The sequence below is a fragment of the Rhagoletis pomonella genome, unplaced genomic scaffold (genome assembly GCF_013731165.1).
Source record: "Rhagoletis pomonella isolate Grant_MI unplaced genomic scaffold, Rhpom_1.0 Rhpom_scaffold_00007, whole genome shotgun sequence".
Lineage (NCBI taxonomy): Eukaryota > Metazoa > Arthropoda > Insecta > Diptera > Tephritidae > Rhagoletis > Rhagoletis pomonella.
Genome location: NW_023458561.1, coordinates 19,285,678 through 19,301,331, shown reverse-complemented (window position 1 = coordinate 19,301,331; position 15,654 = coordinate 19,285,678). Strand labels below are relative to the sequence as shown.

Sequence of the window (15,654 nt, the reverse complement as noted above, 5' to 3'; positions counted from 1 at the left end):
ATAATTGTCAAAAATTGTTTGATGAGTAAAGCTGCTAAGTACAATCAGTTCAAATTCAACTGCTAAATCCAACATATTGTGCTTCTGTCGCTCGATTATTATTCTAACTAATACTCTAAGTATTACTTTATGCGTTTAAGCCAAGGTAATAGCCAGCAAATAAGCTTTAATTTTTTATATCTCAAGGAAATTATTGTTACTTGTGGAACGAAACAGAAGGAAGATTAAATGCAGAAGAGTTTTCCAGCGTGTGGGTAGATTTGATAGAAAAAAAATGTGGTACCAAATAATAGTTCCGGGGAGCCAATTACAGTAATTTTTTATAGCGACGAATGCACATATCAAAGCCGAAACAATATTATGGCTAATGCTTTGTTATCCACAGCTATAAATAACAATATCATTATTGAGCAAAAGTTTCTTGAAGCAGGCCATACCTAAATGGAAGCTGATTGTATCCATTCCACTATCGAACGAGCACTTAAGAAAGGAGATATCCATGTTCCTGCAGAATACATTGAAGTATGTAGATCAGCTAGAAAAAATCCAAAACCATATGACGTAACTTATCTTAGTTACACGTTCTTCAAAAGCTTTAACACAGTTCAATTCTTTAATAGAATTCGCCCCGGTCGCGGCAAAGGTGCTGCTAAAGTAACTGATATATGAGCCCTACGGTATACACCAAGTGGCGACATACATTTCAAACTAAGATTCTCCAACAAATGGGAAGTAATACCGCAAAGAAAATCCCCAGTAGCTGTTTCCTTGCCGTTTTCTCCCCTTCCGAATTTAAACGAGAGTAGGCGTACGATTGCTCGCAGAAAGTATGAGATCTCCAGTTTTTCAAACGATTACTTCCTGAAGATTACCACGCCTACTATGACAATTTACCTCATGATTGAATAATATGTATCATACTTTCTGGCATTATTGAGTTCCTACTTAAATTATCTTATATGTGGACTTTGTACTATTGATTTGAGAGGGGAATACTTCACGTATAGTTACTAATATATGTTTTATAAACTGCATATTTTTGTTGCAATAAACGGAAGAATAAATCTGTTGTATTATTTTATATATTTGATTGTTTTTATCTATGGAATCCTATTTTAATTAACATTTAAATTGAGCTCGTAATCACAAAAAATAAAATAGAAACAATTTTATTCATACAAAAAACATGCTAAATCCACTTTAATTTTGAAAATACAAAAACTAAAACCTGCTAAGTTAGAAATTCGCCAATAAAACCATAAAAACGTATTTTTTTTCATTCGTTCTGGATTAGGGCCATAGAACGTCACGCGATTAACAAACTATATGTAGGATTTGCCCCTTAGACTAAGAGTTAAAGATATATTTAGTTTTTTGCCTCTACAGTAAAATATGTTTTTTGGTCGTTAGCAGGTTTACACTCTAAGGCGACGATATGTAATATACACTTAGTTCTTTTTTTATGCGGTATATGCGTTCCTTAGCAGGCAATGGCAAACCTCCGAGTGTATTTCTGCCACAAAAAACAGCTTCTCATAAAATAAAATCGCCGTTCGGAGTCGGCGTAAAACTGTAGGCCCCTCCGCTTTGTGTGACAACATCTATGTAGGTGCACGCCACAAATCGGAGGAGAAGCTCGGCCAAACACTAACATATGTGTAAGCGCCAATCTATTATTATTATTATTATTATGCGTTCCTCAGAAAGCCGCATAAAAAAGTTCTTTGCTTTCATACAAAAACAGGGGATGCGTTCCAGCATTTTCAAATACTCCATGAAAAAAATCTAAGAAACCGCATGAAAAAAATCCAGTGAGGCAATATTAAGCATAGCAAAACAATATACTTCTTCAGATCAACACTTATTATTCCATGTAGAACTGAACATAAATAAAATCGTATCTGTATTTTAACCAAAAACAAAAAAAAAATACCACGATATATACGTGAATTATGTAGGAATACAATGACAAATTAATTATCAGAAGCATTGTCTCTTACAAACTGAAAAAAAAGTAATAACAATTCTCAAAAAAGCGAAAAAATGGTTTGAAAACCCGCATAAATTCAAATCCGCATTAAAAAAACGCATAAAAGGAGACCTAAGTGTATCATACATACTTGAATATCTAAATGTACCTTTTTCTCTCATTTGTCTGTACGAAAACATTTTTCTGTAGACTAATAAATAAATGAATAAATAACCATATTTTTTTTAAGAAAGATTTGGAAAGTGTGTAAATAATGACAGAATGTCGTCAGGAAATCCCTTTAAAGTAATTTTTTCAGAAATTGAGGGGAGTCGGCCTTGATGGAGTTGGCATCGCTGATACGGAAAATCAATCAACTGCGAATATTCATGTAACTTAAACGAAAACAGCTCTTCTACAAAGGCGACAATGCATAGCCGCAGCCCTGCGTAGGCACTAGGGCGAAGTTATGTATTTGAATTTGGCTAATAACACTGTGAGACAAATGGTAGGGGTCAGTGATCGGGAAGGGTTCAAACTACCGGGGAAAGTTATATCGGTAAAAAAGAAGTTATACGTGTCCCGGCGTTTCGCTGGGTCAAGTCTAGGAATCGAGATATATATATAACTATCATATAGGGGAAATTGTCACCTTTGGTGGTCTTTTTTGACATAACTCGAAAACCACTAGTGCGATTTTGCTCAAACAAATTTAAAAAAATTAAAAATTACAATTCCTTTAATCTGTTCATATAACGTTTTTCTATATAATCAACAGTTTTAAAAAAATTTAATATTTTAAGCAAAAAATATTTTTTTTCTTCATACATATATTTTTACCGGCAAAACTGTTGATTATATAGAAAAACGTTATATGAACAGATTAAAGGAGTTATATGTTTAAATTTTTTTAATTTGTTTGAGCAAAATCGGATTAGTGGTTCTCGAGTTGTGTCAAAAAAGGCCACCAAAGGTGACAATTTCCCCTATATGATAGTTATATATATATCTCGATTCCTATACGTGACCCAACGAAACGCCGGGACACGTATAACTTGTTTTTGACCGATATAACATTTCCCGTTGGTTTCATCCCATCCCGATTTTGAGTGTCGCATAGTGTAATTGCTACTTCGGTCGCCATATGGCCGGTGCTTGATTCCTGTTTACTAGCCTAAAAGATATTTCGGTGGAAGGAGATTTGGCTCGAAATTTGAACTCATCGCTAAAAGGAATGGCTATTGTAAACTCCTCGGGAAATTGGACTATTGGACTATTTGGAGTTTTTTTATGAATAAAAATAGTTTCTTAAAGATGTTTTTTGAAAAAAATCCCCTCAAATGACAAAATTATTTAAGCTTGAAATATTTACATAAAAATATTTAAAAAAAAAAAAAAATTGAACGGAATCGTAATAATGAGATTTTTGAGCTGTTTTTTTTTAACTATTGATAAGATTGGTATAAGAAAAACTTTAATACTTGAACCTAAACTCTTCCGATTTAGACTTGTGAGGTGTCATTGGAGTGGTATTTTCTGACCCTTTTTATTTCTTTGCTAATAAGCTCATTCAAAGGATGAAATAGAAAGGTAGGATGAACGAACTTTTCTTCAAACTTTTTCCAAAAAGTTCTTTAAGAAACTATTTTTATTCATAAAAAACTCCGATTTTGGAGGTATTTTCAAATCGCTTAAATCTTAATATTATTAGGAAATATTTTGGTGGACGTCTTAAAATATAATAAATTTTGTAATCCCATTCGGAAAAACCGCAATTTTTACTGGTGATGCAGTCTAATGTACATACACATGTATACACAGCAAAACATTTGGTATTTTCTCAATGTAAATGTAATATGAATTTTATTATCCGTACAAAAATAAATAATTGTTTGTTATTTTGCTTATACATATTAAACTTAATTCGTGCTTACAATATATATACATATACTTATGTAATTTCTTATTAAGAAATTTGTTTTGAAGTGTACCTATAATTTTGTATACAGTTCACAATAAATTTGTATAAAAAATATTTATTTTCTTTCATGTTTGTAAATGCTATTCATTAAAGCTTAAATATAGTAATGGGTAAGTAACATTTAATGTGTATATTTGTACATGTTGGAACACCTTTTTCCATACATCGAGATATACATACGTCCATAGTATTTCAATTCTTTGCATTGCAGGATCTTAACTTTTCTTCTTAAATAAATGTACAATTTTATATGTAAAGCATGCAAATAATTTACACTCGAATAAATTCAAATTTTAGTGACTAGATTCCAAATATCATTTCTTCAATGTTCAAACAACGCATGCTTAGTATTTATGTGCAAATAACAAAAATAATGCATCACGGGGAGCCACCCTAATAAGCCATTTCGGCTCCCCACGGCCGATATGGTTTCGACCCATTTGCGGCAACATAATTGGGATTGTATTCTTGCGCTCCAGCAACCGGATAGTGTGTAGACCCGGTGTAGCTCAGACCTGTGCTCGAAATGGCCGCCGTGGGATTTCGATGATCAGCATGAACCTGAGCGTTGGACAGGTCGGCATATGTGACACCTTGTTGATCGGTGTGTGTATGCTCTTGGGTGTAATGTTGCGGCTGCGGTTGCACTTGTGGTGGTTGTTGTTGCTGCTGATGATGAGTTTCATGTGACACGGCTGTTTGCTGCACGTGTGAAGATGCCGGCTGTGTTTGGTGCGTTGAGTGTGGTTGTTGTTGCTGTTGTTGTTGAGTATTCTGCTGACTTGTTGAATGGCTTATGGTTGGCATTGCCTCACTCGGCACTGCACCAGAAGCTGAAGATGCCCGATTTACTTGCACAGGCGCTGCTTGTTGCTGCTGTTGTTGCAGCTGTTGCTGTTGCTGTTGATGCAGGTGCGGATGCAGATGTGAGGTGCTGGTCGGTGATGTGCTCAGCGTCGGGTAGGGATGTATTGGTGCGGGCATGTAAGTGGGATTGATACCTGGGTGAGCGGAGGCCGTGCCTGCATACGATTGATAAGGCGTCGCAGCACAGTTCGGTGGCTGATATCCACTAGATGCAGACGCAGTAGTCCAACCCCCGGGGCTGGAACAACTCTTGACCGATAACTCACGTTGCTGAACGAAATATTGCAAATGCGACATTAGGCGCAAGCGCAGAGGATCCTGTATATCCATGCCTTCTATGGTCACTAAATAACGTGCCACTTCAGCAGCGCACTCACGAAAGCCGATAATATGATAATCCATGGCAAAGCGTTGAGGATCATAGCTGAACGATTCAATACCTGTAAAGATAAAAAAATATGTAAAGATTAGTTATAGTAAATATGTACATATACATATATGTATGTAGGTATGTCATTAAAGTCATTCGTATGTGCAGAGTTTTATGGCTTTGTGTGTTTATATATGTTTGTATGTACATATACAATTACAGTGGTGGACACAAAATTTGGCACAGGACTCCTTTACAAGTTTTAAAAATTTCGTTCTTTCTTAATTTATTTTATTTTTTACAAAAATATAGTTCCTATTTTTGTACGAGATATATACAAATATTACAAATTTTAGCAAATGTTAATCAAAATTTCACACTTTTTTAATCAGAACGCGTACCACTCTCATTAAAAAAAAAGTAATGAAAAATCCCACTTTGTTATATTAAAATATAATGGGCTACAAAACTGTATACCCGATTTTTTTTCTAGGGACTCTGATTAAATAATGTGAAATTTTGATGAAAATTTGTTGAAATTTGTCGAATTTCTGTAAATTTTATCAAAAGCTGAACGCTTTGAGTTACATGGTTTATGGTTTTATTAAGAATTTGATAAAAAAATAAAAAAAAGGTGTCAAAACTTGTTAAGAGGTGTCCCTAATTATACGGCCACCACTGTATGTATGTATGTAGACATCTATAGATATCTAGCAGTTCTATGCATATTTTTCACATGCTAACTGCTTAGTAAAACTATTAACGTTTTTGTTCCCACAATTGCGCTCTAGCAACCAACCCCTTTGCCATGCCAGGGGGTGAGTTAATGTTTGGTGATAGGGACATAAAAAAATATTTGCATTACGGGTGAATTAACTACGCGACAAAGGCACTTGCATACAAACTTATACATACATATATGAACATACATTTCTCGGCAATTGACTGTTGATCCTGCTAATGGTTATGAAGGTGGCGGTGGTGGTTTATGGGAGAGTTGTGTTGGAGGATTAATATAATAAATTGAAAGCGTGGGAACAAGTTATGGGTGGGAAAAGCGATAAAGACGAGTTCTCGCGAATTTATTTTTTTAACTAACTAATTATTTATGATTGAATTGGCAGGTCGTAGTTAGAAAGAATTCATTTGGTAGGCATTTGTCAACTGAAAATAGGTTTACAATACCTTAGTTGGGCAGTTGAACTTATAGCCAAGGCGAATTCATATAAGATGATAGCGTTAGCACAAAAACAAAAGATTACACTAACAAATTATACGCAAAATTACAATCAGAGCACAACAATCAGAATTCGCCTTGAAATCAGGTGTGTAACAAAATTAGCAAAACTGAAAGAACCTTTTAAGTGGCATATTCGAGTAGTTTATGAAGAATTTTAATTTTATTTTCTAATACCTTGAAATTATCAACTTATTTATTAATGGATCGATTACGGATGACAACAGCTGTATTTTTGTGGTTGCGGCGAAAGTTTTGATCGGGAAAATGTACTTCCCTTTTCAACTATTTCCGCAGAATACATCTTTACAATCTAGTCTTTCTACGGGTTTACGCCGACTCCGAACGGCGATTGTATATGTATGAGAAGCTGCTTTTCATGGTAGAATATACTCGGAGTTTTGCCATTGCCTTCTGAAGGGCGACCGCTATTAGAAAAAAATTTTTTCTTTGTTTAGCTGTTGATCGAAAACTGGGCTTGAATCCACGCACTGCGGAATGGCAGCACAAACTGGTAAACACTACACCACAGCGGCCGTTATAGAAGTAATTTTCACATTACTTTAAGAATTAAAACAAATTCTGGCTCATGAATTCATAAGCAATTTTAGATCACTAATTTATATGTTTTTCTTAGTTCTACAATTTATGGCAAGAGGTATTATGAATATGTATGCATGTCTATAAGTATATTTCTTATCCGAATATAATGATTATTTTGTTTGAAATTTGAACACCGGAAGCAGTAAAAATACAGCGTTTCCCTCCTAAAAAAACGTGTTTTTTGTCAAAAAAGGTGTTACGCATATCTTAGAAAATGCGTTATCTTTAGTTTTGTAAAAAACAACAAGATTCCAACGCGAAATTAGTTGTGTTTGTTTACCCATTTCCAGTAAAATCCAGTAAAAATTGTTACGTATTTTCATGTTTTAGCGTTTTCGTACGCAAAAACTTGCAAAGTGGGGGAAATTTAGAGAGCAAAAATGACAGCTGAAGTTGCAAGCTTTTACTGGATAAATTATTATTTGTAACAACTTGCCTGTAGGAAAAACAGTTGATCGCATGTTGCTGGATGCAATTTAAACTAATAAGGAAACTGTTTGTGGGGTTTTCATAGTTGACATTGACAAAATAAACCTACTTAAATACAAAATATATTGTTTTGCCCAGAGTGCATATACTTTTTAAAGTTTTCAAGATTTGGATAGCTTTAAAAAAGTATTATGGAAGAAAAAAATAATAATTGGATTTCGAAATCTATTAAGAAAATTTCTTACTCCAAAATTCAGGTGGCAACCCTATTCCGAGATACGCTGCAATGAATGGTACATATTTTGAGTGTATGTATATGTACTGTGTATACATGAGAAAATGCTAATTGAAATTAACAAAATAAAAATTGGTACTACATAGAAGCGTGGCAACCCTAATGGAACATATTTTCTGACCAAAGTTCTTAACAATACCTTTCCTGTGAGATCCATATTGCGATGTTTTAGATAATTTGTGTATAATCTAAAATAAGTGGCAACCTTACACTATTATCCTAAGGGATAACATTTTATATATAGGGAAAGCATTGTTTAAGAACCTTCTCTTGGTAACCGAGAATAGTAATACTTTACCTTTTTTCCTACTTTCCATTTGATACCCATATTATGATGTTTTAATTAATTTTTAACTAATTTCGAATAGGTGGCAACCTTATACGAGGCTTCTCGGAGAAAATTTCATCAAAATTGTTAGAGCCGTTTACGAGAACCCTATGGATATATATATACACATGAATTGCACGATTAATGTAATAAGATTAGGAGTTTGATGCGAATATACATATATATTTTTTTTCTATGGGAGCGAATTCTCAGAAATTAAGTTACTGGATAGTTGCTGGCAAGTTACTGGATAATTTTTAAACAAACACAGCTAATGTATTTAAATGAAAAATTTAAAATGATATACTAAAAAGGTACAAATAACTCGTGCTTCGTTGCGTATGTAACGTATACGCCCCGTAGCGCTAAACGCAGCCATCTAATCATTTAAGTTTCTCAAGTCATAGTCATATTTTACTCAATATAATTTTTTAATTCTATTACACTAGATTCATTTGTTTTGGCAAGAAGAACATTTCCACCCTTTAATTTTAACATTTTGAAGTATCTAAAATTGTTAAAAAAAAACGTAAAAATGTATTCTGTATTTTGCCATTTTTTTAATTTGTTTGCAAACTCTTGAAATTTCAAAGAAATGTTGTATATATTTGATGCAACGTGCATTGCCTCTAATATCAACATTTTTTATTTAAACTTCCCAAAATTATTAAACAAAAACAATTATGATTTTTTCGAGTGACAATGAAAAAATTAGTAATTTTGGCATGATTCACATTGAGAAAAAATTGTTCAAATACTTGACTTATTTTTTATTGTACTTGTTTCTGGAACTCCATTGATTGAAATAAATGCAAGAAGAATACTTTAGCGTCTTTTTCCTGCCGAGAGAAGGGAGTGGCACTAAAGAAACAACTCGTAAGATTTGCTCATATATATAAGTATGTAAGAACAGACCAAGTGAAAAAAGTGAAGTGTTTATGAGATAGGTGCTTATAATATGTAGGTACGGTAAATATTTGTGTAAACATATTTACATAAATGGCAAATGTATACATAAAAATTCCCAGTGCAAAAGTGGGGATAATTATACCCGGGGTGTTTCTCACCGACAGATACTTACTTATTTTACTGGTAAGTAATATATATCTCGCCTGCAGCCCTACTTAGGGCAAGAAAATATATTTGGTATCTAACAGCCCTTCTACCCATCTTTCAAACAAAAAATTATCTTCATATCAATAAGATTAGAAATACGGGCGCAAACAAGTCTCAGTTAAATGTTATTTGCCCAGAACTGATTTGGCCCGGTATCCGGTAAATATATCCCACGGATATTGGTCCCGCAATTTGGCCCATATTAAAAACTCCATATTCTTTTAGTAAAGGCATAACTAGTTTTATTATACCTAATTAAGGATATTAAAGTCATGAAAATGTTTACCCTGACAAATTGTGGGAAAATTGCTTGAAAATGATAGAAATGTTAGCGGGCTTTTCGAGGTCTTGGTGTACAGATTGCACGATTTGCCAAGTTTTCCCATACGAAAACTTTTTTATACCCGAGCGCACTTGTGCACAAGGGTATTATAACTTTGTTCACATAACAGTTGTTTGTAACAGCCAAAACGAACGAGATAGATATATATATATATTATGTATACATAAGTGATCAGAATGAAAAAAAGTAATCGATTAAGTGATAACTGTCTATCTCGAGTGAAGATTGAGGTACTTTAACGAAGCTGGGTATTGGACAGTTGGTATTGAAAATGAGCTAAATCGAACAATAACCCCGCCTATCTCCCTTATAACGGTGGAAACACGCAAACTGCGACATTTTAGTACCTACTGAAGCTTATTCACTCAAAATTCATATTTGCAATGATTTCTAAACGAAAAATAAGAATATCATAAATTTTTCGAAAAGGAGCGTAGCCACGCACACTTATGATTAAATGTGTATAACTTGGTAACCGCTTCACCAGTCTCTACCAAACTTGGTACAGTTGTTGGCCTTGGTACAACATACCAATTTTTAAAATCGGAAGTCTTCGATAAATCAGTAAATACTGAAACTAATTTATTCAAAATTGATGTTTGTGATAATTCTTTATCAAAAAATACGTTTACCATAAAAGTTGGGAAAATGGGCGTGTCACCGCTACCTTATGACCACATTTGTGTGTATCCCGGTAACCGTTCGATCAATTTGTACCAAATTCGGTACGATTATTGTGCTTGCCACATAAAAACAAAAGGTAAATTTTAGAAATACTTGAAACTTTGATGTTTCGAAATTTAAGGACGCAAATTTTCTTAAAATTGAGTCTAATAACAATCCTTTTAAAAGAAGTAGCATAATTATGGAATTTTGGAAATGGGGCGTGGTATCGGCCACATATATCTATATAAGATTATCTTATTATATCTAACTGAACGTTCTGTCGAAGATGTCTGAAATAGGGCTAAAACCATCCCTGTTTACCATGTAGCGGAGGTGGCAGATATTTCCGTATCTGTGACTTTGTCTCGGTTACTCAAAAGTCACGGTTAACTGCTGTGACAACTTCCAAAAAGTCACCGTTATAGACTGTGACAAAGGAACAGTCACAATGATGTTTTTGTAGCAGGATTGCGCTTTCCATAATAGCAGTAACAGTCACAGTCACTTCTACGAACAGTCACTGTGGTAAAGTTGCAGTCGTAATTGGGTGAAAATTTCTTAACTGGACCTCGGATTTCAGTCAAGTTCGTATTTTTGCGTGAAAATTTGTGGGTAGATGTGAAAGGGATTCTGAAAAAAGTTTTGAAAAATTTTAATTTTTGAAGTTTTTATAATCAAATATATTTTTAAGCAATCTTTTTTTCAAAACTCATTTTTTCTTAAAGTATTTGACGAAAGTTGATCAAATTTTTTTGTAAGCGTAGTGACATTAGAGCTTTAAACAATAAATATTTTTATAATTTAGATTTTTTTTTTAATTTAAACATTGTAAATATTCAAGTTGCATTAAAAATATGTTCTCAATGAGTGTTTTCCATTTTGTTTATATTTTCGAAAACTGCTTTTATTCAAGAAAAAAAAAAAATTGTTAGATCTGTTCTGTTTCTGACTTACAGCAACATTTGCCACATCGCGCACGCATCGTGAACCATGCACGCCACCGCCTATGCACGCAACGTGTTCACAAGAAAGCGCGTACAGGAGCAACTAACAATTGACTGATATTTCCTCTTAACGTAACCTCATATAATAATGATAGCATTTATGGTATTTTTAAGGCATTTTTAGGTTAAGTTTTGCATCGGAGGTATGTGTTAAAATAATCCCATAAATCCATTTTTTTTGGGGTTCACACACAACATTATTACCAGGGACCGGATTTTTAGGACCTAAAAAGCTACAAAAAAAGGGAAAATAGGCAGAAAAAGGCACTAGAAGGCAAAATAAGGTACTAAATAAAGACAAAAAACGAAAAATAATAAAAAAATACATTTATTTTAGAAATGTTTATTTTACAAGTAAAAAGAGAAAAACTATGAACTACAGAGGTTCTTTATATCAAAAATTTGTACTTTGAATCTTTTCTCCATTTGAGTTTTTAACTCGCAAATCTTTAATCTCTATAGTTGTAGTAACATTGAACCACAAGATGCATTTTGAAGTTTTCTGGCGGCATTTTTATTAGATGTTCGCGAATAAAAGCCTTAAATGTACTAAACGTGCGCTCGACGTAAGTTGATACTAGTGGCACCCAATTTAAATATGGAACGTTTAAAACTTTCATACTATTAGTTAGTAAAGGCGAATATCTTAAAAAAGGCAAAAAAAGCTACTTCAGATGTATATATATGGAATCAGGGAAAGCTAAATCATTCTTAATCGAATATACTGTCTCTCTTTAGCGGAAAAAAAGCAATTTCCATAAAATCCGTTCCCTGATTATTACAAACATATGGGCAAAATTTCGGAGTTATATATGCATCGGAGCACTTTTTATTGCATTTTTAAGACGTTTTTGAGATTAGGTTTATATGGGAGGTATGCTTTAAAATAAATCGATTTCGCCAATTTTACGTTTTTTTTTTATTTGTGCCCATAAATGTTGCATACGGAACATTGAGTTTATACGCCGACTGCTTCTATTTTTTCCAAAAAAATGTATGGGGCTGTACCACTATGCAACATTGAACACTTGAACAATCACAATAAAAAAATTATTAGACATAACATTTACATACTTATGGTTGACTGATGGCGATAGACAGTTGCGAGTGAACTCCAAAAAAATGGACTTACGCGCTTTCCAGTGAACACATTGCGCGCATAGGCGGTGAGCGTGCATGGTTCACGATGCGTGCGCGCTGTAACAAATGTTGCTGTAAGTCAAAAACAGAAAAGATCTAACAAATTTTTTTTTTGAAATGTTTTCTAGAATAAATGCAGTTTTCGAAAATATAAACGAAATGGAATACAGTCATTGAGAACATATTTTTAATGCAACTTGAATATTTATAATGTTTAAATTAAAAAAAAAAATTCTTAACTATAAAAATATTTTTTTTAAAGCTCTAACGTCACTACGCTTACAAAAAAAATTTCATCAACTTTCGTCAAATACTTGAAAAACATAAAATTTTTCAAAAAAATTGTCAGAATCCCTTTCACATCTATAAGCTTCTCTAGCCACAAATTTTCACCCAAAAATTCGAACTTGACTGAAATCGGAGGTCCAGTTGAGAAATTTTCACCCCATTACATATTGAGAAACTGCGACCAGTTATTTAGGACTAAAATCTGATTAATGTTGTTTGATATTAGAATTTCACACCATCAGTCGATGTTCAGACACGGAAGCTTTTGTTTCGGCAAATCGAAGCTTGTAGGGGAGAGAGCGACGAGGAAAGGGGACGGGTACCGAGTTGCCCGTACTTGGGCAACACGCTTTGTGGTCTTGTTTGGCTGAGTAATTCAAGTTGGCGGTTCACAGCTGACAACAATTGCGTATAAAAGAGTTGCTGTGTGTGAATGCAAACGGCAACACCAAAAAAGAAATCGCCGAGTAACTCGAGTTTTCGTGTCGGAACACAGACTTAAAAACGAGTGTGATAGACCCAGTTATGCCAGTTAGCGGTATTTCGCGCTTTTTTCGGGATTTTATCACTAAAAAGGGCGAATGGGATTTTCTGTCGAAAAACCGGGGTTTTTGCATACAATACCAAGCATGAAAATTTAGTAATTGATAAATAAAAACAAGAATTCGATTTCAAACTTTTTCGATAATATATTTAATAGTGTTAATGAAATAATTGAACCAAGTTTGGTAGGAATCTATATAATGGTTACCAAAATACACCTTGTAGTCATAAAGTGGGCGGTGCCACGCCCAATTCCTAAAAGTCTGTAGCAGTCTTATTTATTGTTAAGAGATTGTTGTAACTATTAACTTGGAGTAAATTATTGTCCTCAGTTATTGAAATATCGGAGTTTTCGGATGTCTGAAATTTACCGTTATATGGGAAGTGGGAGTAATTTTAGTCCGATTAGAATAATTTTCAATTAATTTCTTCCTTGTACTAAGATTATTAAGTGCACCGAGTTTGGTAGAAATTGATGAATAAGTTGCCTAATTTTGTGCTAAGTGGTTATTGTAATTATCGATTTTGAGTCAATTAGCTTCAGTAGTTAGGGATTTGTCGCAGTTTTCGTGTTTCTGTTAATTACCGTTATATGGGAGGTGGGCAAAACCATGCCCGATTTCAAAGATTTTCACAAGATGTCTTAGCTAGGTCCTAGGCAAGGCTCGTACCGAGTTTGGGAAGGATTGGTGAAGCGGCTACTGAGATACAGCATTTCATCGTTAGTGAGCAGGGTCACGTCCATTTTCCAAAAATTTCATAATAATACTATCTTTTTACCAAAATTCCACTGAACATACTAATTTTCAACAATTTGGATCTAATATTTATTGAAATATCGTAGTGGGCGTGGTTACAGTCCGATTTCGCCCATTTTCGATACCAGCCTACCTTGGGTTGGGTTCTGTAGAGATATCTCAATTTTTGCTTGAGTTATCGTGTACACGGACGGACGGACAGACGGACGGACAGACAAACATGGATTAATCGACTTCTCTATTAAATCTGAGCATTTATGTATACATTTGTCTATAGCTATAGCCGTTCATATGAACCCTATCAGCGGAACTTCATTCACTTTAAATGAATTGTAATGGCAAGTTTATGAGTTATACAAAAAGTAATTTGGGAAAAATAAGGTCTTGAAGTTAGAAACGTGTGGGGAACTCGAGAGTTGTTTATTTTGAACATATATGTATGCAATTACAATTGGCAGTAAGCTAACTTCTCAATGTGTAAGCATTCCGAAATCAAAGAGAGACAACCTAGTACGGTTTTTGTGTATGGATTGTGTACGTGAGTGCCGTTTGTGTGTATGTGTTGTGTACATGTTTACCCTGCAGCGAAAAGCTGAACCAATATGCACAAATTCCAGTTAATGAACTATTATTTAAGGATAAGAGTCATACCAGTTCATTATGGACCGTAATTATACCAGTTCCTCGTAGAAAAAAGTAAACTAGTTGGTAGAAATTCTAGTTCGAAAACTGGTATTAAATGGGGAAGTCATACCAGTTCGTCATGGACTATAATTATACCAGTTCTCCGCAGTGAAATTCCAAACCAATCACTGTAAATACTAGTTCATTAACTTCTTCTTCTCCTTCTTCTTTTTTGGCGCTGTAACCGCCTAAGCGATTTTGGCCGAGTTCAGCAAAGCACGCCAGTCGTTTCTCCTCTGTGCCAACTTACGCCAATTGGAAACGCCAAGTGAAGCCAAGTCCTTGAAGTCTGTTTCTGATCTTTCCATCGCAGTGGGGGCCTCCCTCTTCCTCTGCTACCACCAGCGGGTTCCGAGTTGAATACTTTCAGAGCTGGAGCGTCGGTATCCATTCGACCGACATGACCAAGCCAGCGGAGCCGCTGTATTTTAATTCGCTGCGCTATGTCCATACCGTTGTAAAGCTCATGCAGCTCATCGTTCCATCGTCTGCGGTACTCGCCGTCGCCAACGCGTAAAGGCCCGTAAATCTTCCGCAAAATCTTTCTCTCAAACACTCCAAGAGCCGCCTCATCGGATGTTGTCATTGTCCATGCTTCTGCGCCATATACCAGCACGGGCATGATGAGTGACTTATAGAGCGTCGTTTTCCTACGTCGAGAGAGGACCTTACTCCTGAATTGCCTACTCAGTCCAAAGTAGCACTTGTTGGCAAGAGAGATTCTACGTTGGATTTCAATGCTGACATTATTATCGGTGTTAATGCTGGTTCCCAAGTAAACGAAATTCTTTACTTTCTCGAAATTGTAACTGTCAACAGTGACGTGGGTGCCAAGGCGCGAATGTGCTGACTGTTTGTTTGATGACAGGAGATACTTCGTCTTGTCCTCGTTTACCACCAGACACATTCGCTTTGCTTCCCGATTCAACTTGGAATAGGCAGAACAGACTTCGCGGTTTTTGTTACCGATGATGTCGATGTCATCGGCATAAGCCAGCAATTGCACGCTCTTGTAGTAAATTGTTCCTGAGCG

At 34.8% G+C, this 15,654-nt stretch overlaps 1 protein-coding gene across 1 annotated transcript in view; it reads right to left on the bottom strand.

Annotated features, from left to right (window-relative positions):
- Positions 1 to 3,854: 3,854 nt before the first annotated feature.
- LOC118742411 (hairy/enhancer-of-split related with YRPW motif protein) overlaps positions 3,855 to 15,654 on the bottom strand; it is a 20,525-nt gene continuing 8,725 nt past the window's right edge. Inside the window, exon 3 of the mRNA XM_036474470.1 lies at positions 3,855 to 5,257. Coding sequence (XP_036330363.1) covers positions 4,344 to 5,257 — 914 coding nt within the window. The 3' untranslated portion in view covers positions 3,855 to 4,343. The remainder of the gene's footprint in view (positions 5,258 to 15,654) is intronic.